The 23,849-nt window shown below is 39.5% G+C and overlaps 1 protein-coding gene across 1 annotated transcript in view; it reads right to left on the bottom strand.

The window, feature by feature from the left end:
- The window catches only part of SLC9A4 (solute carrier family 9 member A4), a 65,628-nt gene that overhangs the window by 3,643 nt on the left and 38,136 nt on the right, over positions 1-23,849 (bottom strand). The window contains exons 7-11 of the mRNA XM_028103775.1: positions 20,474-20,544; positions 15,318-15,479; positions 9,861-9,957; positions 5,160-5,291; positions 3,827-3,914 (exon numbers count right to left, since the gene is read on the bottom strand). Coding sequence (XP_027959576.1) covers positions 3,827-3,914; positions 5,160-5,291; positions 9,861-9,957; positions 15,318-15,479; positions 20,474-20,544 — 550 coding nt within the window. The remainder of the gene's footprint in view (positions 1-3,826; positions 3,915-5,159; positions 5,292-9,860; positions 9,958-15,317; positions 15,480-20,473; positions 20,545-23,849) is intronic.

The following is a 23,849-nucleotide window of genomic DNA, read 5'->3' as shown; positions in this document are numbered from 1 at the left end:
ATATTATTTGGCCATCAAAAAGAACGAAATCTTGCTATTTGCAATGACATGGATGGAGCCAGAGAATATTACGCTAAGTGAAATAAGTCAGTCAGAGAAAAACAAATACTACATGGTTTCACTCATGAGGAATTTAAGAAACAAAACAAACAAGCAAAAGGGAAAAAAGAGAGAGAGGCAAACCAAGAAAGAGACTCTTAACTACAGAGAACAAACTGATGGTTACCAGAAGGGAGTGGGTAGGGGGATGGGTGAAATAAATGAAGGGGATTAAGAGTGCACTTATCTTTGTTTTTAAAGATTTTATTTATTTATTGAGACAGAGAGATAGTGAGAGAGAGAACAAGCAGGGGGGAGAGGGAGAAGGAGGCTCTCCACTGAGCAAGGAGCCTCATGCTGGACTCGATCCCTGGACCCTGGGATCAGACCTGAGCCAAAGTCAGACGCTTAACCGACTGAGCCACCCAGGCGCCCAAGAGTACACTTACTTAACTTGATGAACACTGAGTAAGGTATAGAATTGTTGAATCACTATATCATATGCTTGAAACTAATACAACACTGTATCTTAACTATACTGGAATTAAAATCAAAAACTTAATAACAATTTAAAAAATAGTCCCACTTCATTTCTTTCCCTTCTCAGATTTCTAGGTTAACCACTATTTTTGCTCATCTAATAAAATTTTGAACTAGTTGTGCACATTTGAAAGAAAAAAATGTTCATTGGGCCAAGATTTCATTCCATGCCTAGACTGAAGTGTTGTCTTTCTTTCCAAGAACACCTCTATCTACCCACATCAAGTCTTCTTTGATGTTCCTCAGTAGTACTCATTATAATGGGTAATATTTCCTGCTCATTTACTTGATTCCAGGCACTGTTCTAAGAGTTTTGTATGCATTGCCTGGCTTCACCTTGGGGCAACACTGCTGTATGTGGGAGGTACCAATATTCTCTTTACAGAGAGAAAATGACAGCATGGAGAAGTCAGCTTTTATGTTTTCTTCAAATAAGTCCTAAAAATATTGTCCTAGGATTTTATTATTATTTTATTTATTATTTTATTTATTTATTTATTTATTTTTTATTTATTTATTTATTTTTTAAAGATTTTATTTACTTATTTGACAGAGAGAGACACAGCGAGAGAGGGAACACAAGCAGGGGAAGTGGGAGAGGGAGAAGCAGGCTTCCCGCCGAGCGGAGAGCCTGACTGGGGGCTGGATCCCAAGACCCTGCGATCATGACCTGAGCCGAAAGCAGACGCTTAACCAACTGAGCCACCCAGGCACCCCAGGATTTTATTATTTTAATAGAAAATATGAGTGAGATGCCTTTTAGGGCATATATTCAAAGAATAGGATCCTTTGACCTATTCATCTGATGAATGTTGTAAACACATTTCCAAATGTTAAACAACCCCCACTTCTGGAATAAATCCCACCTTGTAAGGTGTGGTATTTCTTTAATGTTCTACTGTATTTTGTTAATAATGCTTTATTTAAGATTTGCAATTTGTGCTCAAGTAAGATTGTTATGTGGTGATCCCCTGTTACAGGAGCATGCGATGTTGATGTCCATCATAAGAAATGACCGTGAGAATTTCATGTTTTCTATTCATTCAAACAATGTAAATAGCAGCAAATTATTTGTACCAGGAAAATTTTTGGAAATTAATTTATTATACACCCTACAATGGCACTCTTTTGTTTTGTTTGTTTGCTTTTGTTTGTGGATTAGCTCTTTTATAATGTAAAATGACACTGCTTTCAAGAGGGTGCTCTGGGAATAGACGGTTAGCTCAATGAAACAGAACTGAGAGCCCAGAACTCTCTCAGGGTAAGTGACTTTAAGCACAGCAAAGGTAGCATCTTATCCTGGAGGAAAAGATGGGGTTGGGACAGGTGCACAGCCATTGGAAAACAATCTGAAGCATAGCTCTGTCTTAATCTACACAAAGATAAATCTCAAAGGGTTGAAATTTAAATGGAATCATTAAACTAGTCAACTTTAAAAACATTGGGTAAATGGTTTTCTAATTTTTCTGTGGAAGATGGAGCAGATTTGATTAATCAGAATAAAAATTTCTGAATGGCGAGTATATCTAAAAACTAAAAGATAAATGTGAAACTGGAAGAGAAACCATTGGCAACAAACATGAGACAATGCATGCTATCCTTGTTATACAGTGTTCTTCCAATTCATTTTAAGAAAACAAACAACGGAATAGAAAAAAATGGCCAAAGGCAGAAACAGAAACTTCCCAAAAAGAAATACAGTTGCTTCTAAAAAATATGAAAAGACGTTCAACCTTACTAAAAACCAGACTCAGATGAAAATTAATATGGTATGTAAATTTTATCCTATCACATCAGAGGTCACTCAAAAGTCTGAGTGATGGTAAAGTGTTTGGCAATGACCTTTCTCACAGACTGTGGGTGTGAGGGTAAATTTAAATATGTGTAGTTTTTGACCCCCAAATTTTGCTTCCAAGAAAATGTGCTAAAGGAATAATTGATTATTTGTGCAAAAAACAATCACAAGTGATCTGAGGTGCTTATTATATATCATTGCTCATATTACATATAAAGGCACAATACCTTAATATTTATTAATAAGGATTTAGTTAACTAAGCTAGGATTATTTTATATAATTGACTATTATTTACTCATAAAAATGATTATTTAGTTTATATCAATTGAATGGAAATATGTCCACAGTACATGGTTGAGAGAACTAGGCAATTTATAAAAATTCCAAAACAATGATGATACAATGATTTTGTGGATAACATGATGCTGTGTGTTTCTTTCTTTCTTTCTTTCTTTCTTTCTTTCTTTCTTTCTTTCTTTCTTTCTTTCTTTTTTCTTTCTTTCTTTCTTTCTTTCTTTCTTCTGTCAGGTACAGATAGGGTAGAGATCAGGATGGTGCAGAGAGAATTATAGAAGAATGCTTACCAGAATGTTCTATAGTGATTATTTCCTGGTGTTGGGGTTTCAAGTGCTCTAACTTTCTTATTTTATGCTTTTTTCTACTGATTGATTTTTGGTTTTATATCAAGCATGTTTTTAAATCAGAAGAAAATAAAGTTCCATTTTGAAGAATAATTATATTCACTCTTCAAAGATATAATTCTAAAATCCTATATGTTTAGCTTATTTGAATTTCCAATGTGTTTTTAAGTCTTAAAAATTTGGGAAAATTAAAATAGATAATATGGCATATTATATATTATCTATCACCTTTTGCTAATAGAAAATCATTTTATATATACATTTTAAAAGTAATAACGGCTTTTATTAGAATAGGCAGCTTCAATAATTCTAAGAATTCTACTTAAGAATTCGATATTAAGCGGGAAACAGTTAGTAAATTTGATGAAATTATTTTAGTAAAATTTAACCAATTTTGGAGAATCCTGCTAATTTTTAAATATTTCAAACATTCAATTTGAGTTAAAATTTTCAAATATTTTTAAAAAGTACCCATTTTACATCAGCAAATTATCTCCCCTGGGCTATATCTAGCCTGTTGCCTCTTTTTGTATGGCTTATGAGCTAAGAATAGTTGCTACCTTTTTAAGGGGCTGGAAAAAAAAATTAAAAGAAGAATATTTTATGACAGGTAAAAATGACATGAAATTCCAAATTTCAGTTCCGTAAATCAAGCGCTGATTTAGATTAATAAAAAAGTTGTTTACTCTTTTTCTGGTCATGTAAGTACCTACATAATATTCTTGATTTTGCCTCTTGGCCCACGAGCTCCCAAACACTTGCCGTCCGACCCTCTACAAGAAAAGAAGAACAGCCAGGCAGGCAGGTTACCTGTGAAATCAGCAACCCTCGGGTCTCTTCTTGCGGGCTGAGGGTGGCCATAGGGAAAGGAGAGGTAGCGGATATTTTTGGTACCAGCCTGTGGATAACAAACAGAAAGGAAAAGCAGAGGTGAGTCTGCGATTCAGAGCCTCCCGTGGGGAACAGTGGGAGATACAGGCCCACACTGGGCACCTCACGTAAGTTCCAGGCTCCTTTGCACTCCTGTGACTCTGGTTTAGAGACAGCAGAATGCTTCAGCCTTCAGTATGTGTTTCCTTTCCCTCTCATGATAAAATAGACCATTATGAACCCCTCACTTGACTTTATTTTGGAAGCCATTTGTTTTTTCGTAAGAAAAACAGAATTATGGATTATTGGGATATATTGTTATAGGAAAAAATAAAGAGTATTTAGTGCATGGCCAGGAGATCTGTATTCTATTCATTGGAATAATTATGATTAAGTGGGACAAGCCAATTAGCCTTTTTTGTGCCGGAGTTTCACTGTCTGGAGAAAGCGGATAAAATGCCTGTGTTACGTTGTTCACAGAAAGAGTTTGAGGATAAAGTAAAACACTAGAAAGCACTTGTATTCTTTGCAAACACAATATGAATGCTATGTCACAATATCGCTAGTAGGTTTACAGGTACCTCTTAATGTTGGCCCGTCAGATGTGTGCTTAAGGTAAGCATTCCTACAAGACCACAGGTTGAACACTTAGTTTGATTTTATTTTGAAAATGATAAATTGTGAAACTACAATGTTTGAACAAGGTCACTTAACCCTCTGCTCAGCCGGTTAGTTGTTATTACTATCCTCCTTATTATCATTACATTTTAGCCACTGAGACTAGGGTAGAAATTAGAATCTACTCCAGACGTAACTTTCGTCCAGAAGTTCCAGTGAGATTGGTTCGATATGGCCTCAAATAGAATTGTTCAGATGCACAGTGGGTAATATGAAGATGAGACTCCAGAGTCAGGGCAAGAACAGATCCTTTCCTAGATCTTCCTGGGAGAGAAGGAAGATTCTAGAGCCCAGCGCCCCAGTCCATGGAGGCTCCCCTGGAATGGTCAGTACCTGGCCACCATGGCACTTGGTCTAAACTCACAGCCCGGGGAGTGTGTTCCTGTCGCTCACTGGATCCTGGAGGCGCATCCTAACCATGGACCCTAAGGCTCCAGACCCAGAGGGAAGTTGTCTCGTGTCCTGCACCCTCTTGCTTTGGTTTACTCTGGCTACAAGGTGCTGGTTTTGTGTAACTACCACTGGCAGTCACCCGAGGAGGCCCTGTGCAAGGGACTGTCCCAGCTCCCGGGTGCGTCTGCAGACTCCTCCATACCGGCTTTCCCCACGGCAGGCTGTGGCCTTTCCTCATGCTCTCCCTTAAGGTATTCTGGCGGCGGATCAGAATCTCTTTAGCCTGCTTCTCGCTTGTTTGGGGTTTGAGGTTATATTTGTTGTAGGACAGGGTCTGCGGAAAGAATAGAATGTCAAATACGTAAGGACATCTCCATACAACCAAGGAAATATCACATACTAAGACTACTAGAGAAAAGACAGCGGAGAGGCCACCTAAGCATTTGCCTCAATTACAAAGGAGCAAGCGGTGGCCCCTGAGAAGAATCACGGGTGACAGAGGCCACCCTACCAGGACAGACCTGAGGTTTAGAGCCTGTGCCTTCTGGCTCGCACCGCCCTGCTGTCGCCCTGCATTGTCTCTTTAGTATCCTTGCAGTGGTCCTGCCCTGAGATACCCATGGACTTCAGCTGCCCCATACCCACACGCTTTCCCAGATCATGTTTTTTATGCTTGGACAGTGGTTACTGAAAGTTTGGATCTAACGGGTCAGGAAAATGAAAAATTACTTTGGGAATTTCATTAAGGTTGCTATTTATACATTTTGCCAGTTAAAGCTACATTCAAAAAAATCAACCGATTACTATCACCATTATCAGTTCAAAAAGGAAGAGGGTTTTTTTTTTTTAACCAAAATGTAGGAAGTGCATAATTGCTGATTAAAGAGCTGTCCCTCAAACTGAATCAATTATCTTTATAAAAAATTTTCTTCCTTATTCTTACCAGGCCAGTGATAACCTGTCTTGAACCATAGACCAAGCTTGGTCCTCAAATGTTCATAAAGTGCTTAACTGGAAACTCCTTTCTCCCTACTTTTCACTGTGCAGCAGTAAATATACTGGTCCCACTGGATACCAGATTCAGGACTGGTTAACGGGTATTGTATTAAGGATTTCAAATTCAATAGCAAAATAGCAAATACTCTATGTGTCAGGTGCCATGGTAGGTGCAGGAGTTTAAAAAAAATGGATAAATTTGAAGAATGGTCTTCAAAAGGCTCATGGCCTATTTGGGTCATCAAACAAGCATATTCTGTTATGTGCTTAGGAAGTGATAAGATATTGGGGTCTGCAGGGACTTACAGAGTTTAGGCAAAGGGCACTGATCCAGTTTTGGGTGGGAAAGGTGCATTGCACTGGACTGAGTCTTGAAAGATGAGTAGATGTTCCCTTCACGAAGAGGGAACACATGAGATAAGACATAGCTCTGGAAAAATGTGATGGGAGCTAGGAGGATCTACTGGAGCAGAACTGGAAATTTGTTTACCACAGGAGAATTTAGTACTTTATTCAAAGTATGGTAAGAAATGAGACAGGGGCAGGAGTGGGGGAGCATCCTAGGGACAACCTGCCAAGAGAAGAGACTCCATCCTCCAGACCAAGGGTCCCTTAAGTAGGTTGCACACACTATAAGAGATGCCAGAAGATGATCTCCAGTGTAAGGAAAAAATACCAATACCTATGTTTCCATTCATTTTTATAAAAAATAAAAAAGAAATTAAGCTTTCTTTGTACTTAATATGGAGATTTATAACAGACCCTTGCTTGGTCGATATAGGAGGTGGTCCAGTTCCCCACCAGAACAGAAGAGGGTGTTTGTAACAAGGAGGGGTTGACAACAGTGTACTCACTGGTTCACTGGTTTTTAGTTTATTGCTTGTGTTTTAGTGTATATATAGCCAGTCAAGTAGATTTGTGGCTTTCAATAGACAATTGTCTAAAAGAAGTTCCATAAAGAAGGTACGAGTTGGAGGCCAAGGGAACAATGAGGAATTTGCAAAGCCAACTTTCACCGTCTCCTGATAGGAGCTCTTTACCAGCCACTCTTGACAAATTAACCAATCTGATAAAAAAACTCTGGCAAAAACTTAAATTTTTGAAATATGTTTGAAATAGGGATTCTTATCCACCATCACTAATGATGGACCTCAACTTCAGTGCACTGTATACATGGAGATATTAAAGAATGACATATGACACTATCACAGAAAACATTTTTAAATTAAGTATTAGGATACCAAGACCAACTTTTACAACTTTTCATCAACGTTAAATTCGTGCAAAAGTGAAGTCGGTATGCGTGTATGTTTATATATACACATGTATGTATGTGTGTCTGTACATATATATACACGTATGTGTATATGTTGCTGGTAGGAATTTCCTACACCTTGACTTGAGGGCTCTACTTTAAGGAACACTTGCACCTTTTGTGTTCTGTTTCACCTCATATCACACCACCCATGTAATTATCCTTGCCTATCTGCAGGGAGCATAGTAGGTCCTATGTATATAATGTATATGCAATTTTCTTCCCTCTGTTTCTTTCAGTCCAGTCCTTTAATGAAGGAACTGGTGATTGCTGAAAGACTGTATTTGCCCCTAGAACTTGAGCTCTATGGGACAAAGCTCTAGATGTACATTAAAAATCTGTGAAGAGAACTGAAATTGAATAAACTGTTTTACTCCTTTGAATTCCGAATGTGACCTGATCATTTGGGCCACCCCAGGGGGCTGCCCATCAATAATCTCTGACTTATCCTTAGAGTCTGAGCAGAGGTCAGTTTCTTCCCTTGTACAATTAAAGAGAGTGTTTCTCCATCTCCATCCCCAGTGTGTTGCAAAGAGCTTCTGCATCCCAGAGGGCTGTCCTACTGGAACCTCTGGAGGCTAGTTCTTCAACTTGCCCAGTAGTGACAATCTGATACTGGACGTGCTGATGGGAATGGCTTCAAACAGAAGTGGCCAGAGCCCTCCCAGGAGCAACAGATCGGGCAAGACCAGCTCAGTTTCAGATCAGCTATGAATCAGGATCCCCCAGTCAAACCCGGCACTCATCTCACCCTTGCCCTGAAATGACTCCTGACTCTTCTGAGATGAGACTGTGAGAAATGCCCCAGCCATCAGCGCCACACGGTGTGAGGTCCAGTGACTATCACCCAGGCTAGAGACTATAGATGTCACCTTTTGTGACAGTCCTCAAAACTGTAGATCACTCACTAGAAACCAAGGAGATAGTCGTCCTGCATTGCATCTCTAGAGCAGGTTTTCTTTCAAGAGGGCAAGAGGGCCACAGGGCAAAGGGGAGTCACATGACCTATGTAAAAGATGAGGTAAGAAAGGAGACAGGAAGGGAAGGGCTGGTGAGGCTCACTCCGTCAAAGTAACAAAAAGTGGAGGTAAAAGCCATCTCAGGGGCTTGAAACGCCCCTCTGTTTATTATTTATGTTCTCCCCATGTGACCTTCCATGACCCATCTGCTTATTTGGGGGCAGTAAGAAAGGTAGATGTTATATAGCTTAGAAGGGAGAAATCCGGAGGACAGACGGAATAGACGCCCTCAGGAAAGAAGAAATTGTGGCTATCTGGGAACCTGAATGGAAGGAAAGAAAGAGGGAATCGGTAGTTAACCTCATTTTAGACTGAGTTGGAATCCCAGGATCTCCATCTCCATTTCTGGACATTTCCTTAAATTCAATCTTCGTCCACATGGGGAAAAGGCTGAGTTTCAGGCCACCTTTGAGCTCTGGCCCCTAAGAAGCCAGCCGACATTCTTCAAACCAGGAAGCTTTTAACAATTTATCTAACTATTTATCAGAATGTGATAGTCTTACTGAAACAGTTTCACTTGGAATGATTTGAAAGCTCTTGAATTTACTCTAAGCTTGCTATAATTGATGCTGATCTATATTCCTTCAGCAGGTGCAGAGCCTTTTGCTGACACATTCCCCTTAATCACTGACCTTTCCAAAACAGGAAGCCAGAGAACATTCACTTTAACTGGATCGGGTAAGGCTGGAGTCATGGAAAGAGCGCTGGGTAGGCAGTTGGAAGACCTGGGTTCTTAACTTGGATTTTATTGTGTGACCTCCAACAGGTCAGATAAACAACTTCTTAACCTCAGCATCTTCTACTTGAAAGCAAGTAGACCTGATGGATTTTTTGGCCCCATCAAGACCGTGATCTATAACATAGTCACAAAAAGCAAGGCCCTCACAATGAATTTACTTAGAGCCATATCATACTCAAGCATTGGCATGTTCAACTGAACCCTCAAACTGAAAAAAGAAAACTCCTATTTAGATTTCATAAGCTTAGATATCATTTGACTATATCAAAATTTCAGAAGGACTCACCACCGCCCCCAGGAATGTTCTTACTATTCACTTTCCACCAGTTCCCAAGTGGTAGTATAGACTCCATACCTTTTTCCAAAATTAAAAAATAATACGCCTAATATGTCTCCTCTAATATAGGTTTTCAGCATTTCAATAACCATCTCAACTTTCTAAGCTCTATTACAGTCAATCAGATTGAGCCTATCATTGGTGTCCTGGTGCCATCTTTTTCTGTGGTGCGGTGAATGAGCTCCACCACTTGTTCATCTTTGGAGGGAGAGGGAGACCTGTTGGTTCTGAAAGTACCAGGCTGCAGGGCTAGGGCAGCCTGACCCCTAGGGCCAGCAATTGGATCTGCATTCCTTTTTACACCGCTTGTGCCAATTTTTTTTTTTTTTTTTTTTTTAGCAAAAAGGTAACAATTAACTTTCTGTTCTCCAAATCAAGCAGAAAGAAATGGTTTAGCCAGAAAGCTGCTTTAGAGGAGATAATGTGAACAAGAATGGATTCCTGAGTGACTGGTTCCAAGGCCAGGCAATGGGACAAGTCAGATGGCTTATACACACCCTTTGTCGAACTTGGTACATGTTGTGTGTCAGAACGTCCCTCATGGACTCCACATCTTCCGGGGAAAGCCTTCTGGTTCTGTGTGTCCTCTGGGCCCTGGAAACATCATTGGAGGGAAGCCAAGCATTATTCTTACATCCTGGCAAGAGTGCCGCAAAAGTATCTATATACATGTGGGAGTTCTAAGTTCCAGAACACATAGTTTAACATAATTTTTTCTACTGTTTTAGTATGTTCCTGTGAAATGTCAGTACATGTGTCTTGACTTCACATTTTGAAAATACGGTTTTCTTGCCTATAGCTTTTATGTGGGAATTATTCTAACTCATTTTTAAAAAGGGGTTTAAGGTGGTTACACACCAGTTATTTTTTCCTCCATATTTGTTATGAGCAGACACGTTGGTAAAATACAATAAAAATCAATTGCTAGAAAATAAATTTTTAAAAAGATACTATAAAATTAGAACCAAACGTTTTACTGTTAGATTAAATGGAAATAAGAGTACTAAGCAAGATGACTTGTGGTTAGGTCTGCACTCATCCCACTGCGACAGGTGACAAACAGCTCATGGACAACACCATTCGCACACCACATTTTGAATAGCACTGATCTAAGGGGGTATTAAAATTCTGTGAGTACCTTTACCTTGGAATTGTCCCTTTAGGGATTTTATCATTGGTTAAAGAATAATGGTGAGAAACTAGAATCATATTTTATGAGGACATTTAGACTATTTCTGTTCTGAAAGCCAGCCCAGCTCTGAGACACTGGGCACTCTGTGAGATTCTAGAAGCAGTTGACTGCTCCCTGCCTCCGCATGACCAGCTCCCCAAGGCTTCCTTCACCATGAGCCCTCCCCCTCCTCCCCCCCCACTGCGCCCCCAAATGGGTTTAAAAATCAAGTCATGTCCAGGTTATCAGTCAATGCACAATTGTCTTCTGAGGATTTCAAAGTCATGACATTGTTATGTGCAGAATTCTCACGTGACAGATATATTTGATTTCAATCATTTCAATCCAGTGGCAGGAATTTCTAGAAAAGGTTTCATTGTATGAATAATATATGTTCACTGTAGAAAGTAAGAACAAAAAAGAGAGAACTAAAGAAAATTAAATCCATCTTTCAATACTCTCACCTCCTGTAATATCTTGGTATAAAACCTTACAGAGTTGATTTTTTCTTTCCTCGCTGGAGCTCTTCTCAAGGCATAAAGGCACGAAGATGCTACTATCTGCTTGCAAAGGTCTTAGGATAATTGATCACAGAGATCAGTAGTTGTTGGTTTCAATACAGGCCACTTTTTAAGTATTTTTCCCAAACATTAGTAGCAACATAGCCATACAGAGCAAGGACATTTTGTGAGTACTTTTTGTACATTTGTAGGTACAATTGTTAAAATATTTTTAAGGACTTGGATACGGGGGATCACAGTATGCCAGAATTTATTTAGCAATCCTACCTGTAGACTGACTAATGCCCTTTCTACAAAATCCTTGAAATCAGAGTTTCCATATCTCAGAGCTGCAAATGTCAACACTATTGATATTCAGTTACCACCCTTGGTGATCTAAACATTATTATCAGGGCATTTCAACCTTACTATTTAAAAGTCCTTGAAATAAAATTTATTCTGATTGAGATACACCTACACATTCCCACAATCTGAACACATTCCTTTATTATGGTAGAAGCAATCTCTTGCTGAGCAGAAACAACAGCTAATCAAAAAGTTACATTTCCTATGTTCATAACGATATTCACAACCAAATACGAAAAAAACCATAAGATAATGTTAAAGTTAAACTCAAGTTAGCAGTAGGTCTAACTTGGCACTCTTCCCAGTTTGTAACTGGCCACTTTGGGAAAGACTAGACTTAATTAATGTTCATTCAGGTTGTTGGCTGGATGCGTAATACAGGGATCCCAAAGGCACTATCTCGCACTGATCCACGCTGAGAAGTGACAGCTATGAAATTATACAGAGGAATTGTTAATTTAGGCAAGGTGATACCTGGAGTTTTCTACATGCCACTTCATTAGCAAAATCATCCCTGAAATGATCATATTGTGAGCACAGGAAAGATACAGTCCTTAGAAAAACTGAATGTTAAGAATCTCTAGGTAAAAAAAATAAAATTATAAGCTGAGAGATGCTTGTCACTGGAACATCCATTCAATATCCATAAAGGAAATTTCTGTCACCTCAAATAAAAGCCCTGTGATAATTTCATGACTATGAAAATCAAACTGGGAAAATCTGAATCCGAATGTATTTAAATAAAAGTTTCACATTTCTCTTAACTTTTTTTAATCAGATGCTATAATAATGTAAAAAGATGCTTCAGTTCTAAACACAACAAATATAAATATGAAATCTAGTAGTAGATGTTCTATTCATGTCATGATATGAATTCCTAAAAGATCAAATATTACACCCTGGTTCGTTTGAAAGAACCCATTCTCTTGTGACAGCTTTGCACCCAAAATCCATGAGAAATGTATGCTAAGGCAAATAAAAAATGTGCCCACTGATTAACCAATGGGACCCAACTGCTCTTCTCAGTGTGTGGGTTCCTTGTGTCTTTTTAGAGAGGTCACCAAGATGACCAACATTTAGGATGAGTGAAGAGTGGCGAAGGAGAGGGCCTGGCTCCGCACAACACAATGTTCCATTGTGGAAGTGAAAATGGCACCAGAATCTTCCTTCCAGAATCTTCGGTGTAAGAATGCATAAATGTAAGCCTTCGGTGTAAGAATGCATAAATGTAAGCCTCTACCTGCCAATGGGTGATCAATTAAAAAATTCTTAAACTACAATAAAGAAATTTGTGTTTTTTTTTTAATAAATGACATGTTAAAATTATTTGGGAGCTTTTAAGGATGACGCTTTGAAGTTATATAGTGGTAGTTTGTTATGCTCCTAACTTTATACACACTTCAATATCTCTTTAATAGTAACCAAATATTTTTTAAGGGTTTGACATTTTAATCATTTGAGCCTTTATCGTCTGGTATTTCTAAAAGCTTACTACTCATTGGTAAAACGAGGTGCCTCTTATTTAAAATAATAATCCAAGTACACACTCTACCTATCCCCTAGGGTTGTTTTGAGGGTCAAATAACATAATGCATGCAAAAATAAGGGCATTCCGTAGAATCACCAACTGCACTGTGCTATCGACAACTTCTGGTGGTAGTGTTCTCCTGAAGTTCACAGAGTCTGGAAAGCTAACCCTCTTGTAGAACAATTGCTTAAACTTCTAAAGAAAAAAATATATGTGCATTTTGTTGTTATCATCTCATACAGAATAATAAAAAGCGAGCTGAGTACACACTTCTTTTTCCTATTATTGTATAAAGGTTTGTTTTGAAGAAATTAGCTGCTTTGATCTTGGGAGAGGAATTCCTTTTTGCTTGATGTCGTACAGATTTCTGATGAGATCAAATGAATGCAATCTAAGTACCATTAAACTTGTATTAAATATCAGGTAAAAGAATCTCCTCTCCTAGCCCAGTTAACTAACTGGTTTGGGCCGTTAGAGGAAAAAAAGGGTTTCTAACCTCGAAGGCTCTCTTACTAATCTTGAATCGATGTCTAAAAACTAATGAACTCAACAGAAAGGCTTCCTCCAAATAAAGCTGGCTTGAAAACTGCCTTGCGGTTAGAGACTGGGGCCGCTGCTTACGACCAATGCAACATAATACAGAGATTGCAAATATGTTCTAGCACATGACAGACTGAGTCTCATCTGAGATAAGCGCCCTTACATTCTTAGACCCAGAGCTCACAGAACTAGTAAGCAAATGGATTCAGGAAGTTCCTAATGGTCTAAAGTGCCTGAACCTATCCAGCCCTCCTGCAAGGCATTAACTCCCATGCACCCAGTGAGCAGGTCAAATGCCTGGGGACCAGAGGGGCACCTCTTATACTCTCCTAGCTCCCTAGACTTTACGATTGTATGTTTGTCAGAAACTTTTTTATTAATGCCATGACTGTGCTAGGGTATAAGCTCCATGAGGCCAGGGACTGTGTCTGTTTGACGCCCCTGGCACATAATAAGTGCCCACAGAACAGGGTTGGGCCCAAGATGATGCCAAAAAAGCTCAGTCAAGTAGGATGCAAATGCAATATTTTAGAAAACAAAGGTCAATGCAAAAAAGAAAACAATCCACGATGAATAAAATATCCACATTTTAAATAAAGACAGGATCAATAATACTGATTTTTTTCTTCTGCCTTAGGCTCTAATATGGCTCCGCATGGCATTACCAATAGATATTTGTTAGCACATTGCCATTTTCGCATCAGAAGTTTCCTTAAAGCAAGCCATACAATGGGCAGTACCAATACAAACAAGCAAACCACAGAAACAGTCTGACTGAGAAATAAGGCAGAAAGTTCTCTGTTTACACTGAGATGCCCTCAGGGACCCTACTTGAGATTTTTCTCAGGCCTCAGAAGAAAGGAAAGGGTGTTTCTGATTCATTAGCAAGTAAAGGATGCGAGATAACACTCAGGTATTAGTGACAATTTTATTGCTATCTGTTCTTAGCTCTTATCTCAACCTGCTTCTCAAACGTGAAGACACAATTGAAGCTCATGATCAATGTCTACCTACCAAGATGACAGGATGGAGGTGTTCCTTGCCCTAAATATGTTGTGAGTAATTTTCTCAATTCATAAACTGCTTTTTTCTTTTTTTAGATATTTTTTAATTTGTCAGAGAGAGAGAGAGAGAGTGTGTGTGCCCAAGCAGGGGGGAGGGTCAGAGGCCGAGGGAGAAGCAGGCTCCCCGCCAGCAAGGAGCCAGATGCAGGACTCCATCCCAGGACCCTGGGATCATGACCTGAACCGAAGGCAGACACTTAACTGATTGAGCCACCCAGGGGTCCCTCATAAACTGCTTCATGAAAGAAACCTGGGCATCCTTGGACATCCTTGAGGTGGGGGGCAGGTAAATTTAACTAGCCTACCAACCACCACACCTGTTACCACCACTCAACCCCTAATCCCGGGTAGTATCACAAGATGCTGACCGGGTCTCTCCTCATACAAGAGAGGAAGAGAAATAAATGACTTCCGGGAGAAATGCATATTATTATTAGTGTACAATTAACAAAATCAAATGAACCGGGGTTGAAGGGTAGAAATTAATCAAAAAGAGAAAGTCTTGTAAACTATGCCATCATTCTATAAATTCACTTGCCCCTCCTTCCCAAGGAAAGGTGTCATACAACTATAGCACGCAACTTTTGCTAGAAAATAATGTTCAGAAATGAGGTGAGCGTGGGCCAAAATACAAACGGCCAAGACTTAGGGCATCCTTTTCTCATGATTCCTCCTTCAAATCTCTGCCCCTTCATTCCTAGTATTATCTCTAAATGGAACGATGAGTTAGTGCCCCTAGGAATTCTGACACGGAAAGTCCAGATCAAAGAGCATATGGGACTTACTGGTGGGGTACAGAAAAGGCCGTGGAACTGAGGATCCCAGTTTCTACCATCTCAATAGCTTGTTTCATTTCCAGCTTCTTATACAAGGAGACAATGCTGGATTTGGGCTGGTTCTTTCGGATTAGGATTTTCCGTAAATATCTGTGATCAAACTTCTTAAACCTAAAAACAAAAACCAACATTTTGGACATCTTTAATCTCTGTACATGTTATGGAAGTATGTATTTTTCTTAAAACAAACTACTACCTCACTTTGTTCTGAACACCAGGATGGTGCTGAGAATTCAGTCTTGGAACACATTTAAAAAAAAAATCATAGGAAATATATATATATATATATATATATATATATTTTAATAAAGAAAGAATAGCCTACTAGCCTGAATACATTGAAAATCAACTAGACAAAAGGGAGGGACAAGCTGCAATCAGGGCCGAAAGTATGCATAAGCAGGGAGCGGGGGAGGCCCAGCCCAGCTCAGCTCCAATTGTAAGAGAAGAAATGAGGGGTTGAGGCTTTTGAACAAATGTTCCATTCTAATAGCTCCTAACAGTGGCAGTGGCACTTACAGTAATACTGGCCTATTCAACCAGAACCCAATAAATTTAAATGGCCCAGTAGTTACAGTAGTTTCGCCCATTATGTTGCAGATCATTTTGATTCCTGACAATGAAGGAAGGGGTAGGGGGATAACCCCTATATCCTGACAGTCTGAATGATGGAGAAGCTGAATAGGCTAGGTGCTGATGGCCGCTGACTATTGTAACAAACCTCTGGTTGGCCCATTAGACTGAGCTGCCCGTCGGCATATGGAGCCTTCAGAGTCGGCCATTTGTTTGGAGTAGGAATTTTCAACACTTCCAATCATTTTACATTCAAAGAGTAATTTGTGTGCCTGCTTTATTTTCTGGAGGGGAAAGAACTCCCAGGGCTGCTGCCTTATTATCTGGTGATTGGTCTCCTGGTCTGTGAGGCAGAAGGATGCTTTATCAGTCAAGTCTCCTCCGGGGTCAGCAGGCTGTGATTCCTTAGGATCCGTGTTTGGCTCATGCCTTGCCTGCTCTTGCTCCAGATGGGTCTACCTCTCAGCCTTCTTGTTTTCTGCCTTTCTTCAAGAGAAGCTGTTGTTCCTGTTTATTCCTCAGTCCCCTGCATTGCTCCCCACCCATCAGGACTTCTCTGACACTCTTTACCTTGAGCTCACCTTGACCTTTACTGTCCCACGCTGGTGGGTGCCCTACGTGCCACCTGGCTCCTCCCGATGTGCCACCGGGTCATTTCCTCTGTGCCCACCACATCCTGATCTACACCTGCGTCCCTTCCAACCTCCCTAAAGGCTTCTTTCCAAATCTCTTCCTCTTCCTTACCTGCCCCAGAGGAATGGAAGCTTCTCAAGAGTCCTGTCCTCACTCAGCTTCCCCTCTCCATACCCTGGTATTATTTAACTGGACATTCTTCTATAGTCTATACATTTCACCTTGGCATTGTTATCCCCCTAGACTCGCTATCTGGAAATCTGAGAGTCACTTTTATTGTCTCTTTCCTCACCCTCTTCTCCCTATACCCCTGGCCAGTCCCCATGTCTGCCTCAGAAATACGCCAGTGCCCCTTCTGCTAGTTCCTCATCGCTATGATCCTGAAAGCTCTGTAGTTCATTGGAAACAGAAGAGGCGCTAAAGCCAGACCTGAATTCAGTCAAGTTTCTGCTGTAGGTTAGTTGATACCCTGGAGCTGGTTTCTTCATCTTCAAAATGAGAAAAATAGTGCTAACACAGGAGATTCAGGAGATCATGTACGATAGAATATATGAAAAAGCTAGCATAGTATCTGAGGCTTATTTTATGTTTACAGGATGAAATTCTTATGTCCATGTGGATATCCCTTACAGGTCTCTCTCACCCCACGGTATCTGTCTCAAATTCAGCTTCCATATCGCTGATGTTGTTTGCCTTCCAAAAGCCAAGTATGGTCATGCTACTCTCCTATTTGTTTATTTCTTTTTTCTTTTTTTAAATTTATCTTATTTTATTTGAATTCAATTAATTATCATATAGTGTACCAATAGTTGCTGATGTAGAGGTCAGTTATTCATCAATTGCATATAACACTCAGTGCTCATTACATTATGGGCCCTCCTTAATACCCATCACCTGGTTACCCCATCCCCCCCACCCACCTCCCCTCCCACAACCCTCAGTTTGTTTCCTATGATTAAGAGTCTCTTATGGTTTGTCTCCCTCTCTGATTTTGTCTTATTTTTCCCCTCCCTTCCCCTATGATCCTCTGTTTTGTTTCTTAAATTCCACATATGAGTGAAACCATATGACAATTGTCCTCCTCTAATTAACTTATAATACCCTCTAGTTCCATCCATGTCATTGTAAATGGTAAGAGTTCATCCTTTTTGAAGGCTGACTAATACTCCATTGTGTATATATACCACATCTTCTTTATCTATCCATCTGCCAATGGACATCTGGGCTCTTTCCATAGTTTGGCTATCGTGGACATTGCTGCTATAAACCTTGGGGTGCAGGTGCCCCTTCGGATCACATTGTTTGTATCCTTTGGGTAAAATACCTAGTAGTGTAATTGCTGGGTTGTAGGGTAGCTCTATTTTTAACTTTTTGAGGAACCTCTTTACTGTTTTCCAGAGTGCCTACACCAGCTTGCATTCCCACCAACAGTATAGGATGGTTCCCCTTTCTCCGCATCCTCGCCAACATTTGTTGTTTCCTGACTTGTTAATTTTAGCCATCTGACAGGTGTGAGGTGGTAACTCATTGGGGTTTTGATTTGTGTTTCCCTGATGCCAAGTGATGTTGAGCATTTTTTCATGTGTCTGCTGGCCATTTCTTTGTCTTCCTTGGAGAAATGTCTGTTCATGTCTTCTGCCCATTTCTTGACTGGGCTATTTGTTTTCTGAGTGTTGAGTTTGATAAGTTCTTTATAGATCTTGGATATTAACCCTTTATGTGATAAGACATTTGCAAATATCTTCTCCCATTCTATAGGTTGTCTTTTGGTTTTGTCAACTGTGTCCACTACTCTCTTATTTAAAAGTCTTCTGCTTTGAGTAGTCAAGGTCAAATAGAATTTTATAGCATTAATGACTGTATAGAGTTCCTTAGCACTGTGCCATAGAAGCATATCTCTGTCTTTCCAACTTGCCTCACCATGTCCCTCTCTCTGTGTCCAAACCATGCTGCACTATTTCTTGCCTTTTCATTTTGAAATAGACTGCTGCTCCTGCTGCTGCTCAGCATGTTTTCCATTCTTTGCCTGGAGAACTCCTCATTTATTTTCAAAATGTACTCCTGTCTTTGTACTATTATAGTTCTAGCATTTACCTCTGCTCTAGGATTTCTTATATGGATCATCATTATTCATTCAGGCTCTTTCTCTCTTCTTTCCCCCAGGACCTTGTCTACTATATTGTGAGGACTTGGAATGCATTGAGTGTGTCTTACTGCTCTTGATATCTGCCTTAGTGTCTGGAAAATTTGGTATAAATTTGGCTAAATGGAATAATATTAAATGATTTTTCACTGGGTGAACTATAGGGTTTAGACTTAAAAAATTCACGACCTAGGTTTTAGATTGGTGGATATTTACATAAATTAAGTTCTATTTTAACACTATGAGGACTGTCCTTCTTTTTGCTTCATAAAAAAGAGCCCACTCAAAATGCAAATTGGTGTAGCCACTGTGGTAAACAGTATGGAAGTTCCTTAAAAAGTTAAAAATAAGACTACCTTACAATCCAGGAATTGTACTACTGGGTATTTACCGCCAGAATACAAAAAACACTAATTCAAAGGGATACATGCATCCTTATGTTTAAAGCAGCATTATTTATAATAGCCAAACTATGGAAGCAGCCCAAGCATCCATCGATTGATGGATAAAGAAGATGTGATATATAAAATAGAATATTACTCAGCCGTCAAAAAGAAGGAAATCTTGCCATTTGCAACAACATGGATGGAGCTAGAGAGTATAATACAAAGTGAAATAAGTCAGAGAAAGACAAATATCATATGATTTCACTCACATGTGGAATTAAGAAACAAAACAAAAGAAAAACAAAAAGAAGAGAAAGAGAGAGAGAGACAAACCAAGAAACCGACTCTTAACTATAGAGAACAAACTGGTGGTTCCCAGAGGGGAGGTGGGTGGGAGGATGGGGGAAATACGTGACAGGGATCAAGGAGGGCAGTTGTCGTGATGAGCACCAGGTGTTGTATCACCCACTATATTGTACATCTGAAACTAGTATAACACTGCATTTTAACTAACTGGAATTACAATTTAAAAATAGATTACCCACAGACTCACAAAATAAATAAAACATAAAATTTAAAAAGCCCACCCAAAACCTCTCAGTGTCTCATTTAGGTGCCACTACCCCTCTCATCAGCTAGAGTTTTTAAGATCTAGTTTCTCTTGGCATCACCAACATCAATTTGTTGTCAAGCCCTAGAGAGAAAACTTCTACTGTTTGGTTAACTCAACTACTGCTGATTCTTACATTCACTAAATTGCTATGTTTAACTCCCAAACTCTCATCTTCCTTATCCTGCGTGCATCTCTCCTCAGGGCCATATAAGACATATGCTGTAGACTAAAATTCAGGAAGAGAATGTGTTCTGAAATGTGAGATGTGGTGGAGAAGAGAGATTGTGGCATTTTTATAGAATCATGTAGAAAGGACCCTTGAAGGTCTTCCACTGCATCCGCCCTCCCCAATGGAGGACTGTCTTCCCCAGGATCCCTGATGATTCACCAAACTCCCTCTGTAGCCTTATGAAGTCAGTCATGCCATGGTTGAGCTTCTCTCTTCATCGGGAAACTTGTCCTTGTTTTAAACTTAGGTCTGACTTCTCTAACTTCAATCTGAAAATTGCACTAGTTCTCTCTGACACAACCTAGCCCAAATCTACAGCCTCTCCACCTGAGAGCTCTCCATTCACAGGCTGGGCATTCCCATGGCTTCCACCTGCCCCTTCTATGCCATGGCTCCCAGGCCCTTTATATCCCTGGTCCCATTCCTCTGGATTCTTTCTAGTCTTATGCTCAGTTTCCAATGTAACATTTTGAGGTTCCTCATGCCACAAATATCCTTCCTAGCCAGTGAAACCCTCTGCCTCCTTACTTGTCTCTCACTTGGTAGTGACTCCATTGCCCACACACATCTTCAATTCCAGCTTTCAAGTGATCCATCAGCTGCCAAACCAAATACAGGAAAATGATTGCTGGTGAAATGTTAACTCTAAAAGATACACAAGGAAAGCTAATACACTTCGGAAAACAAAGGAGGTTTTAATTTCCTGGAACATGTCCTCTTTTCCATCACTCTGTTCATGTAACTGAAACTTATAATTCCATAGTAATTCAACTTAGTTTCATGATTCAAACTCTGTTGATAAGCTCCTTAATAATGCACATAACTTTCAATGAAAAAGTATACCTGCCATTTGCTTTGAATAATATTTTTCTAGAATGATTTAGAAAATGTCTCATTACTGAAATCACACGACTGTAATAGTTAATTGTTACTTTTAATTTCAGCACAAAAGAAAAACATTGCCAGTATCCAATCTATAGTTTCTGAAAACATAATTCTACAGATATCCTATAATAATAATAATAACTAACAACAAAATTTACCTATTTGCCTCATTTTTTATCTGATTATTTTGTTTCAGTATTGCATTTCACTATCCAAGCCAATTACACTAAATAAATTTGCTTCACCTGAATCATTTACAGGAATTTCAGAAAAAAGCATAATCTCTTCAAAATTTATGAATTAGTCTTCATAATTTAAGCTTGCAATCATTGAAGTTTATGCTGTCCTCTAAAATATTTCCAAAATAGACAAATACTAAATTAATTCTGACACATTTAATTTATGTACTTTCTACCAATAATTATAACTTTATTTGAGAAAAAAAATAAGAAAGGAGTAAAGTATCTAAGTTTTATTGTCTTAGGTATATTATTTAATTTCTAAAAATAGTGCATAGAGGGTATAAAGATAGAAACAAAAATCTTCAGTCAGGTTAAAGCACTTCTTTTTTTTTTTTTTTTAGGATTTTATTTATTTATTTGAGAGAGAATGAGCACAGGGGAGGGGCAAAGAGAGAGGGAGAAGTTGTTGAGGAGGGAGCCTGACACGGGGCTCGATTCCAGGACCCTGGCATTGTGACCTGAACCAAAGGCAGACGCTTCACCAACTGAGCCACCCAGGGTCCCCAAAGCATTCCTTATTTTAAAACACTTGCTCCTTAGCCCCATCTGTTGAACATTTTCAGATGGCCTTGAAAATTTTTGGTTTGGGTTTAGATGACTTTGGCCATAAAATCCAGGGCTGATTTTGAAAGACTTCATCAGTTTCTCCAGCATTAGAATCATGAACTTAGAGGGATAAAAGAAGTTTAAAAATTACCTGGAACAATCATCCCCTCAGGGCCTAAAGCTCCTGTACAGCAGCTATGCCAAGTGTCCCCAGTCACTGTTTATACACCTCCATTGCACCTTTGGGTGTGCCATAGGAGAAGCAATTGCCAGAATGCTCTTCATTAACTGAGCTGAAGTCTCTTTCCCTCTGTCTTCCATGTATTCCTTCTCATTTTTATTCCCTGGAGCCATACAGAATGGCATCCCTCTAATATTGTATTGAAGTTAAACCAACAGGTAGAAACCATGCTCAATTTCATTTTCATCTTTGTCAGAATTGAATGTTTTCACTGAAAACTGCTACTAGGCTATATCTGCAGAAGTAGTAGAAGTCTTTACCCTTTCCTAATGAAAAGTTCAGAAAAAGCAGAGGGCCCCATGTTCCATTGGAACAATGATTTCAGAGGCAAGTAGGGCAATTATGAGCATTAGTTATGGTGATCGTTTTTTTGAGGTGTTATCTAGGCAAGACTAGTCCCCAGGTATTATTAACACTAATCTAGATGTTGCTGTGAAGGTATTTAGCAGATATGATTAAAGTCCATATTCAGTTGTCTTGAAATCAGGAAGATTATCCTCGATAATCTGGGTGGGCCTAGTTTGATCAGTTCAAAGGCCTGGAGAGTAGAACTGAAGCTTCTCTGATGAAGAAGAAAATTCCAGTTGTGCACAGCAGCTGTGGCTCGTGCCTGAGAGTTCTGGTCTACCTTTCTTGAAGGGCTGTCATACAGTTTCTGGGCTTGCCTAGTCAGCCCCCACAGTAGGTAAACGAGTTCCTTACAACGAAGCTCTTAATATATATCTCCTACTGGTTCTGCTTCCCTGTTGAACCCTGACAGGAACACTGCCAACTTGAACCAAATGGCAAGGAGAAAAGATAAAATGAAAGCGGGGGTTTGGACCCCAAAGTTCTATAGGCAAGAAACAGGCTGATCAAAGGAATAAGCTGAAAACACAGGCCATCTTTCATAAAAAAGAAAGGATGACTCCGAGAACCTGGAGTTGAGAACCCAGAGGGTGGAACCCATATTGGAGTTCCAGTCTGAGGGAACAGAGGCTGTTCCCAGGCCTTGAAACCAAGTAGTTTTCCCAGTCATTGGAAATGACTCCCTTTTCCTTCCATTTCCCCCTTTTTGAAAGGGAATATCTATAGCCCTTGTCCTATGACTGCCCTACCAGTGTGTTTTGGGAGCAGATAACTTGTTTCTTGAGTTCCACATGTTCAGCATTGGAGACGAGCTGTGCCTCAAGATGGATAATACTCAGAAGCTCAACCATCCCTGATTTAGATGATTGAGATGATGAGATTTGGGACTTTTGAGCTGATATAATTTTGGTGAGGTTTTGGTCTTTGAGTTGACACTACAATGGATTGAGACTTTGGGGATGCCAAGATAGAGTTAATGTATTTTGCATGTGGAATAGATACGAATCTTTGAGGGGCAGAGAGCAGACTGATAGGCAGAATAATGCCTGAAGGTGTCCACATTCTAATCCCCAGAGCCTGTGAATATGTTAGTTTATATGCAAAGGAAAATTAAGATAGTAGTTGGACTTCGGGTTGCCAACCTTAGGATAGAGAGAATATCCTAAATTAGCCACATGGACCTAATATAATCATAAAGGTTTCTAATGTGGAAGAGGAAGGCAGAAAAGTTAGTATGCAGCATGAGAAAGACCTGAGTGGCCATTGCTGGTTTTGAAGATGGGAGGGGTCCATGAGCCAAGGAATGCTAGAAGCTTCTAGAAGCTGGAAGAGACAAGAAAACAGATTCTTCCCTAGAAACTCCCAAAAGAAATACAACAACCCAGCAACATCTTGATTTTAGCCCAGTGAGACCCATTTTGAACTTCTGACCTACATAACTATAAGATAATAACTATGGCTACATAACTATAAGATAATAACTATGGTTTTTCAAGCAACTAAATTTATGGTAATTTCCTACAGCAGCAAACAGAAACTAGTACAGTTACTCTTATCTAGCTGGCGAGGGAAGAGACTCGTAAACACATCACTGTTTAGTGATGTGTACACAGCATCTCATCATTTAGATGATGGATTACTC

This window comes from Eumetopias jubatus, unplaced genomic scaffold (assembly GCF_037043125.1).
Source record: "Eumetopias jubatus isolate StellerSeaLion01/CBP00866 unplaced genomic scaffold, mEumJub1_p1.0 scaffold_9, whole genome shotgun sequence".
In the NCBI taxonomy this organism is placed as follows: domain Eukaryota; kingdom Metazoa; phylum Chordata; class Mammalia; order Carnivora; family Otariidae; genus Eumetopias; species Eumetopias jubatus.
The sequence above is the reverse complement of the archived record's forward strand: the minus strand, read 5'-3'. Positions and strand labels throughout refer to the sequence as shown.